The following is a 10,678-nucleotide window of genomic DNA, read 5'->3' on the forward strand; positions in this document are numbered from 1 at the left end:
GGAAGACCTGTCAGGTGACTGACAGCTGAATTAGACATCCAAAGAGAGGTAGAGCAATCACTAAACTACAATGCCTTGAGAAGTATACTCTTTTCCCAAAGTTTACAAAATAGTTTCTGAAGCAATTTGAAGCTTAAGAAGGAATGGAAAGGAGTAGCCATACTCTATATTTTCCCCCAGCTGGTGTTATTCTGGCATCTTGAAGCTATCTGCAACTGATATGAATGTGTTTTAAATGCCCACAAGTCCAATGAAAAGCCAAATCATTTTGTGACTACATTTTTCCTTTCATAGTTATTGATCCTAACATTAAATAAAAAGATTGCTTTCCTAGAACTGGAAAATTTTATCTTCATTGTGGGGAAATAACACAACCAAAACTTGTCAAATACACAAAGACCTCAGATTTGGGACATTTGGTTTAGTTGAACACTGACTTGAAAGCTAAAAGTCTAGCCATTTGTCTACATCACATTCCAAACAACACAAACTAAGTGTGGATTGTTGGGGGTAGGGGTTATAGAGCTTCATTTTAATTTCTCTTTTCCTGTTTCCACAACTTGTACTTTATCATTCAATGAATGATGGTTTCTAAAGAGAAAAACAAAGTATTCCCATATAACATTAGGCATTTCTATTTCCTAGAATTTTCATGGTCTGTGGGGGAATAAGGGAGGAGCAGGCAAGGTATATTACTGCCAGCAATGCAGACAGTCTCATAATATAGACTGAATTTACCAGTGACTCCCCACCTCATCCCCTCAACCCAGCAAAAGTATAGTTTCTAAAGAAAAAAATAATCCTGGAAAGTGAGAAAAATGTTGAGAGGGGAATTGGTTTTCCCTTTTGCACTGAGAAGGGTATAGCATACCTCTACTTTCTGAAGTTTGGAGAAGGGGCAATAAACTTAATAAGATTTTTTCCCTGCCATGTGAATTTTCTTATACTAAGCATACTCCAAAACAGTGAAAAGTTAAGTCTTTCATGGTCTAAATACCAACTACTCTTTATCTCATCCAAAACTAGAAGACTATTGTCATTTCATGTTTGTTCCACTTTTTTGCTCGCTATAGTTAGAATTCCTCAAATAAAGTGACTGAAAATAAATACCATTTCTTAGAGAAAGGTACTCAAATACAGTGAGAACAAACTGAAAATTAGGATGGTACTGAAATTTTTTTTTGAAATGTGTATATAGAGAGGCACCACATCACAGCTTATGGTGTTATTTAGCTATCAGTGATCAATAGGAATATGGGGATGGATAAGTCATCCAATCCTTACAGCTTTGGTTATCTCCTATGCCTGGAAATGCCCTCTTTCCTCACCTCTTAAAATTCCTGACTTCCTTCAAAACTCAGCTCAAATACTGCCTTATATAGGAGGCCTTTTGAAATCCCTCTAGTTGCTGGAGCTTTCCCCTTTGGGTTTATTTTCAATATACTTTGTATACACCTTGTTTATTATGTTGCTTCCCCAACTAGACTGAATCTTGAATGAGCACCTTGAGAAACAGCAATATGTTTTTGATTTTTTGTAGCCTCAGAATTTAGCACAGTGCCTAGTATATGGTAACTACATAATAAAAACTTGATTGAATGACAGGAAGACTTGACAATCCTCACCCAGGGAAGGATTTAATTATCAATATTATCAATAACATTTTCTTCATTAACAGACTATTTGACCGTAATCAAGTAGGTTAACTCCTTTGTGTGTGGCTGTTTGTATCACAGCAATTTTTCCTGACTGCCCTAACTTTGGCACAAAACTATGCTACATATTTCAGCTTAGCTACTGGGAATCTAACTTAACTTCTTTCTGGGCCTCAATTTCCCTCATCTATAAAATAGACAAGATAATCTCTAAGGTCTCTTCCAGCTCTAGCTAAAGAGGTGATTTTTGTCTGGAAAAGTGATACTTAATAGGTAAAAATAAATGTTCATAAAACAAAGGTTAAAAAGAGGTTAGCACTGTTTCCAAAGTTGAAGTGTTAAAGCTTGCTACCAAGTGTACTATTTACTCCCTGCCAAAACATCCATTTTCTCCTGTGCAGATATAGTTTTGATGTCCTTGTTCATAATATTGTATGAACAAAGAATAGAATGCAGAAAAATAATGAGCCATTTCCCCTGTCCTCCATCTCCTAACATACTTTTATCTGGAACCCCATCACATGCTGGCTAAACCAGGGTTTAGAGGTATACATTATGATGGGCCTAGAAGGTTCACTTGTACACTGAATCATGCAGCTGTGAACTTTGATAGAAACATTGATCATCTCTGATCTAAAGGAGCCCAAGAAGACCGGCTCAGTTCTTGAGTTTGCTTCAGTAATTCAGGGAGGTCCTGTAGCATTCAGAATTCCCATACCTTAGCTTTGTCTTTTCTTCTCCCCTCCCCCTGTTGCCCCCTACTCCTTCCCTCACAAAGCTCCTGCCCACTCTTCCAAGGATATTCAGTCCCAGAGAGACTGAGCTTCTCTGATTTTTTTCATTCAATCATTCATATGCATATATCATACTATATGTCAAGATTTAGAACCAGTTAAGCAGATGGATATGATATAGCCTCTGATGCAATGGAGTTTACAATCTAGAAATAGCTCTCATTTAATAAAAATTTAAAAAACACAACTCACATTATATAGCAGTTTACAATGTACAAAATGTTTTAGTTACAACAATTTTTCAGTGGGTAGTATAAGTATTTTAATATACCCATTTTTCAGTTAAGGAAACTGAGGCTCAGAGATTAATCTGTTCAAATTCATAGTAAGTTGTGAGGCTCAACTTGAACCCAGGTCTGTTGATGCAACACTCTATAGTACCACATCCTACCTCAGGGTAAGAAAGATTATAGTTTTTTCCAAATGAGTAGTGACCCAAACCTTCCAGAGCTACTCTGTACCATGCCAAAACTACCTGGCTGAACCATGACCAGCACTAGGAGGGAGGGAAAGGAGAATCTTGCTACATTCTAATCCAGTGTTTGGCAACCCTTATTATAAGACAGAAGCAAGCAAGACTCCATGAAAAGATATTAGACAATAATAACCAACATTAAATAGAATAATCCAGGCTATTGCAAAAGACATGGTTTTAACTATTCTGGGAAGCAAATTGTAACTCTTGCCCACAAAGCTCATTCGTTACCAAAGGAATACCATACCATCAGGTCTACCCAATAAATGGCTGACAAACCCTAGGACATACCGTAAGTCGGAAGTAGTAACTTATTCAAGAGAATGGAGAGTTGGAAGCAATCATAAGGACAGCTCCTAAGCATTCTGCATCTAACTGGGAAGTTATTGAATGGCCAGACATATGGAACTTGGAGAAACAGGCCAGAATACCGGAGGGAAGTATAATATTGTCTGTCTTTGCCTAAAAACTAATGCCCATTGAATCAGTTATCTTCCCCCTGAAACTTTCATTTAATATATTCTTCTTTGACTTTGCCACTGATGCCTATCTAACTGGTGTTCCATCTCTTAGTTTTCAACATTTCTTTAGGTCCATTACATTAGCTGACATAACAGTAGCAGCAGCACAACTATCTCTCCTGAAAGGTTAGCACCTAACTAGTTTCAGCTTCAATTGGATCTCTAGACATTCTGAAGGCTAAACAGCAGGTGAAGGCAAAAACTTACTTTAGGGATTGCTTTGCACTGGTTCTGTTTCTCAATCTTTTTTTTCTGCTGCTGTTTGAGACTACAGTATTATTTATTATTATTATTATTATTATTATTATTATTATTATTAAAAAGTCTCTTTTCCCCCAGAGCATCAAGCAAAAGTAAAGTGTCAAGTTCCTTATCTTTATTCCTAATCTGTCTCACTTCCCCCCAGCATACACAAAGAAACACATATACCAAAAAGAAAAAAGAAAAAAACCAATCCTCCAGGCCCCACCCAATTTAAACCCCACTGCTGTCACAGCAGTAGCTTCTGCCAGGATTAGTGTCCCCTGCACTGCTGCTGCTGTGTCACCGCCAGGCTTGCCAGCAGGAGCAGCAATCCCATGCAGCTGTGGCGAAGGCACCTTCCTCCCTCTCTCCCTCTCCCTCTCCCTCTCAGGTTTCCTCCTCCCTGGTCTGGAGATTCAGTTGAAGTGAAAAATGCACCATCTATTTTTATCAAGGAAGGAACCTTCTCCTTATTCTCCTCCACAAACTCTTTTCTAGGGCATCCAAGAGAAACTAAGTCCCCTGAATGGGGATAAGAAGGAAGGTGGGGAAGGTCCCTAAGGACTCAGATGTGGGGGATGGAGTATGGAGAGTAAAGAGGCCGCCACCTGGGAGGCTCGAGGTGTGAGAAATTGCAGTAGAATCTCTACCCTCTCACTTCCTCTCTTCTTGCCTCCCTCCCCCTTCAATCAGGTCCTCGTTCTCACTCCAGGAAGGGAAGCGCCTGTCACATGTAGGGGAAGAAGACTCTGCCCAAGGCTCTCTGCAGAGAGTTGCTATTATTGGGATATGCAGCAGCAGCAGCAGCATGAGACAGCGGCAGGGCTCCTGTCACCCAGGAGTACAATTCCTCCCAGAAACCTAACCCGATGAAAGATTTGAGATTTAAATAACCCTCCCACCTCATTGGCACAGACATCCCACTGCACACAGACATCTATTCAATTCATTTTAATGGAGTGGATGTGAAGGGGTCAGAGACTAGAGAGGAAGGTGACTGAACCTAGTTTGAGGTATCTAAGAAATGTATAACCCTCCCAGGAGAGCCCACCATCCTTCCTACACCTAGACACCACCACCCATCCCACATGGGGTTGGGGGAGGAAGACCCACAAAGGCTGCCTACTTTTCTCTCCATCCTCTCCCTCCCCAAGGCGGCCGGCAGTGGTCCTGGCCTCCTTGCAGGTCCCCTCCCACCCCCATCGTTTCTCAACCCTACGACTTCAGCTTCGACTCTGAATGATCGGTTCTCTCTTCCCTTCTTTGTAGCTGTCACCCTGGTAGCACAGTGAAGTCTTAGGAAGAGGTCACCTCTTGGGCGAAGCGTTTCTCCTGGGTCTTTTTTTTTAAATGCTGTGCCTGCAGTACTCTTCTGCTGACGCAAGACACACGCCTCTCTCCTCTCCTCCCCATCCCAGCCTCCCCAGCACCCCCACCCCACAACCCCGTTACAGAGTTACTGAACTGAAAATGACTCCATAATGCCCGGCAGATACCTATACTGCGATATATTTTACACACACACACACACACACACACACACACACACACACACACACACACACACACACACACACACACACGGAGTAGGGCTCTAGTGCTTCAAGGATAGTGGAAGGGACGACAAGGTTTGGAGCAAATCACCGTTCACTGCGCTGAGATTGAATTGCACTGGAGGTGGGGTGCGGGGCTTTCCAAAAGGCTTCTCCACCTTCTGCATTATTATCAGTACAAACTGACTAACATGTACACAATAAAATCTGCATTGCTCAACAAAACCGGGTGCATTAAATGCCATCTCTTGTCCCATGGGATCATTCTATGAAAGGGGGGGCGGGGACACTGAGGCAAAGGTGGGTGGTCGGAGAAGGACAGAGAAAAAGCTTAACCTCCAGGCCGCTGAGGTTTTCCACATTGGGAAACTAAAACGAGTTGCAATCCCAGAAAGTGGTTTGACTGTAGCATCCCCATCTCTACCTACCATATATCCTTCCCTTTGTCCACCTCCGCCTCAACTCCAGGGCCCCTCTTTACGCCCCTCCCCCGAGCCCCAGCTCCCCGCACCGTGGCAAAAAGAACCCAGAGAAAAGCTCCCTGAACAGAAAGGCAGATCCTTTAAATATGTGCCAAGCCCTTCAGAAAGAGGTAAAAAGAACCTGGCGGGGTTTGGGGGAGCAAGAGAGGAGGAAAAGGTCATGGGCCTAATTATTACCACCACTACCCCCCACTCCTTTACGACCCCCCCCAAACCCTCCTATATACAGCTTCCAGTTAGAGCATTAGCCATCCATCTAATGTGGGTGACACAAAAGAGAAAACAAAGCTGACAGTAAAAGTTTACCAAAAAAAAAATGAGCTTTCCCCAATGCGGCTAGAAATCTGCTTTTAAAAATAGATGTTTCAAATATGCGGTCACTACGGTACTAGACGGCAGCAGCTGGTGGTACTCCGAGGACAGGAAGAAAAGTGGAGTGGGAGAGGAGCGTGTTTAGGACCCCGAGGAACTCCCTGCTGCCAATGCTGATACTGCCGCCAATGCCGTAGCGGTGCCGGTGAATGTGCAAGCGCGAGCGCCGTGGCCCGGCGCGGCGGCAGCCGTGAACAGAGCAGGCACCTGCTAGGGACAACTTGAACCCCACGGCGAGGGGTTCCCGGGCACGCCGGCTACGTCTCACCTCCTCCGTGGTTAACTGCAGCTTTTGATCTCTGTGCCAAGTGCTTCCGAACCCACAGAAAAGGGAGCAGCTTAGGTCCCTGGAGGCAGGCAGGCGCGCACGCACACCATACACACACCCGCGTAAGCATCCCACTCCCAGGGATTGTAGTATTAAGCTGTGAGCAAGGTGGCAGCCCCTAAAAGGCATACATCAATATCTCTTTCCGTAAAGTTTATTTTCCGCTCTTCAGCATCCCATTGCTGCATTTTTTTCATCTCTCTGAGAAAGCTATTTTGAACCGAATAGCCCAAAAGATATTTTGCAAATCGAAGAGCTACAATTCAAAATTATTGATGGTGCTTGCTTTGACCGGGAAGGAGGGAGGGGAGTAGGGAACATGTGCCCCGGGGCTCAGAAAAAGCCTTTTGGCAGAAGCGGCAGAAGGAGAACAGCCTGATGTAGCCTTTTATACCTGTGAATATTCACCTTGCAAGCTCTGAACCTTCCATAATGAGCCCTCTGGCTATCATCCCTCACGAGACTGGCATCATCTACAGCCCACGAAGCAATAACGTATAGTTAAGTTCTTGTTCAACATCTGGCGTGGGGGGGGGGGGGACGGGGGAGTTTCGGATCACCGCAGGACTTACTTTTTACGATCTAGTTTAAGTACTGTCAGGTGGGTTCACTCAGAAGTTAACTCATTCTAACAACCTGGTTACCCAAACTGGCACTTAGTTTCTATTTATTTTAAGAGACACGGGGAAAAAAAATAATTGGAGTCTTCCCTCCCCCCCCCCATACACAAACTGTGACTCAGTTATTTTAAATCATCTTGTTGCACCAGCAGCAGCTCCAGGCCTATTTGACACGTGTGTGCCTGTGTGTGTGCAGGCACTTAAAAGTGGATGAAGCCACGAGACCTCCGGTCTGCAACCCTCAATGCTGAGTCACAAATAGCGTCCTCTGGAAATGAAATCTTCGGAATGCTCTTTAAAATTAGCTCACAGCTTTACACACACACACACACACACACACACACACACACACACACACGAAATCCACTTTTTGCTGCATTTTATGGCAATTAAAGAGTATGGATTTTAAGTTGATACCTGCAAGCACAAACATTTCTATCTAACCCTATGCCCTCCTGAACTAATTTTCCCCCACATGCCTCTGAGTCCACCACTCTTTGGATCTAAAATATGACTTTAGTCCTTTAGCCCCACAGGCCATTCAGTCAGACCTTACAATAGGAATAAACAATACAGTAGATTTGCAATTCAAGTAGTTTACTTAAATTAGCATTCAAAAAAAAGAAAGAAACCTGTCTCTTATTCTTGGTACAGGATGATGACCACTCCCTTCAGGAAACTGAATGTATTTTTAAGTTTTTAGTGGTTAATGATTAAAACCTAGTAACTCGTGGAATTAGTCTGTTCAATAGAAACTTCCTAAGCACGACCTTCCCATATATATGATCCCAAAAGAATTAGGATCTTGTTTCATATACCGCCTCCTCTCCCCTCAAAAAAAAAAAATATTTGAATTGCAGCTGTACCAGCTGTAGACCTGCAATTCCGGAGGCATTTTCTTCTTAGCTGGCAAAGAATTATTTTTTCAAAAAGCTTCATTCTAATCCCTTCCCAACCTCCACCACCACCGCCACCACCTTTTTGTTAGTTATAACCACATCATTTCATCACACGACCACTAAAGGGTTAATTGTATACCTACCAAATCTGCTGTGGTCTTGCCTGGTTCCCTGGATAGTACCATTGGGGAAGATTTCTAAATGAAATCCAGTCCTGCAGTATAGCTGCCTCCGCCTGAGAATCCCCTTTAAATGATCCAAGTCCGTGACTGCAGGCCCCCTGGGCAGCCCCCCTGCTTCGGACTGACCCAGGTGGTCACTTAACAAAACCGGGCTATCCACCGGCAAAACGGGCACATTCCCAAAAGGTACTGCTGCATCCTGCACACCGAAATAGTTCCCAACTTCACCTAAGGGAGCCATCAGAAGATTCTGCTTTTAGAGAACAAGAATAAACAATAATGATGGTGTCAAACCCGGGAGATATTAGGCGAGGTATTTCCAACTCCCCTCCCTTACTGCAGTTACAGAGAGAAAAATGTTCTTTTCTTCAATCCATTAAATGCATAAATAAAAGTAATATGCTGTTTTCACTGGCACAGGTTCAAGGTCAAACCACTGATAGTCTAAGAAACCACCACTTTATACTCACACACTGACATATTTATAAACATATATATGTATTTCTATAGATCCCCAGCTCTTAGCAGGCAGTAAGGTCTTCATCCCATCCGACCGTAATAAGGAAAAAAATCCGTAGTTTCTCCATTTGGTTTGAGATCAGAATGACCATAGCAACTTAAATACCTAGGCGTTATTATAGGGATTTTTAAGATGCACAGGCTACGTCAGAATTTATGGATCCTGACTCCAGGAAGGCATGCGCTGTTTTTACTCTCTAACAGACTCTGCAGACATCAGCATGAATCCTTCAAGGGGAAAAAAAAAATCTCACGTTGTAGGCTGCGATAAATCCTCCCCTCCCGCCCCCCTAAAAAGAAGGAAAAAAAAAAAACTTTTGACGTCCAAATCTATTTTCCGGAATTCTCCAGCGGTTCAGAAGATGTCCATTGGCTCATAATTATTGACGACCAACAAGCAAAGGAGGAAAACGTACGAGTGCTTGTATGCCTTCTTGGCTGGCGTGAAACAGGTGTTGCTTCTGCAGGGCTCCCAGTGAAATGTTGAACTCCAGCACTGAGCTGCGGCTCTTGACTGTATATCTCCATCCAGCACGCAGAGTGGCGCAGGAAGAGGCATTGGGCTGGGTTTAAGGTAGTCCTGACTGCTTCTGGGAGCATTCTCCAAGGTCCTAGCGCTCACCCGTACCTGCTGCAATACAGAGATTCAGTTCTCGTTCTGGGCTCTAGTGGAGTAGTCACCGCGGCTCTGCGGCAGAGCAAACATTTCAAGAGCTTGCAACTTCATTTGGGATGAGGAACACTTGCGGAAAAAGCGAAGGAGAGGCAGGAGGCAGTGCAATGCAATTGGAATCACAAGCGCTTTGACCGGAAGGTTTCTTGCTTTAGATTCTCAGGCTGCAGGAATCCTCTTCTCCAATAACATAAACCGCAGGTTCATGCCTAAACTAAAAAGTTAATTTTCGGGCGAATTTAGAATTCTTAGCATTGTATTATAATTGTAAAATAAGATTTAAATAATAGTCGCAGTTTGGGGGACGGAGTGAGACTGATCTCACAATTCCCTATTATTCTTCTAATCCTATTCACTTTCTTACCCTAAAGAATTGCAACATTTGTACTAAGTGACTTAGATCACGGCCCCTGTTCGTATTCTCTATATTTTGTTTCTCACTTTCTCTGTGTCTGTGTCTCTGTGTCTGTCTCTGTCTCTCACTCTGTCTCTCTCTGTCTCTGTCTGTCTCTCTGTCTCTGTCTCTGTCTCTGTCTCTGTCTCTCTCTCTCTCTCTCTCTCTCTCTCTCTCTCACACACACACACACACACACACACACACACACACACACACACACACACACACACACACACACGAGATCATTTTTGATTGCCATTTTTCCGGCTCCCGTCCCTCGACCATCAACTTTTGCAGCAACCCCTACAGTCAGTCCTGTAGGAGAGGCGTGTTAGTGAATTGCTGCTGGTCCAAGAGTTCAACTCTCACCCTAGAGGGCACTTTGGGGGAAAAATCAGCATTGTCTCTAACCTCCCCCAAACCACGCCATTACGACCAATTGTGTTCATCCTAACCCCTTGAAAGACTCTCTGAGACGCTGCCTTGAGAGGGTATGAAATCGGGGTCGGGGGACTGCTGGGGCGAAAATGAGGAGAAATGGACTTTAGCCCCCTCCCTCCCCCCCAAAAATCTAACTAGAAACAGAAAAGAGAGCTGGACTTTTTAAAAAGCGTCCTCAGAAGCAGAATCGCCAGCGAGATTGGACGCAGCTTCTTTCACCTAATTTCTCCAGTGAAAACTGCACATTGAAACCTTTCTATAAACCGGGACTTTGAACAAGTTTCTGATAGCAACTAGCAGTGAACACAGGGCATAACCCGAGCGCGGAACAAAGAAATCCGCAGACCGCAGCCGCCGATCCGAAAGCACACAGCCCAGCGCAAGAGTGGAGTCCTCCCAATAGTAGACACATGCACTAATGTAGCCACAGAAAACACTTTAGCTTGCTTTTGCTTATTTCACTGCAACTTCCAGGAATAACTACCCCTTAAATTCTCAATTCTCTCGTTCGTTCTCGTTCTCTC

At 43.7% G+C, this 10,678-nt stretch overlaps 1 protein-coding gene across 1 annotated transcript in view; it reads right to left on the reverse strand.

Moving 5' to 3' along the window:
- FGF9 (fibroblast growth factor 9) overlaps positions 1 to 9,174 on the reverse strand; it is a 43,005-nt gene extending 33,831 nt beyond the window's left edge. The window contains exon 1 of the mRNA XM_043999158.1: positions 8,086 to 9,174. Coding sequence (XP_043855093.1) covers positions 8,086 to 8,365 — 280 coding nt within the window. The 5' untranslated portion in view covers positions 8,366 to 9,174. The remainder of the gene's footprint in view (positions 1 to 8,085) is intronic.
- Positions 9,175 to 10,678: the final 1,504 nt, after the last annotated feature.

This window comes from Dromiciops gliroides, chromosome 3 (genome assembly GCF_019393635.1).
Source record: "Dromiciops gliroides isolate mDroGli1 chromosome 3, mDroGli1.pri, whole genome shotgun sequence".
Classification (NCBI taxonomy): Eukaryota; Metazoa; Chordata; class Mammalia; order Microbiotheria; family Microbiotheriidae; genus Dromiciops; species Dromiciops gliroides.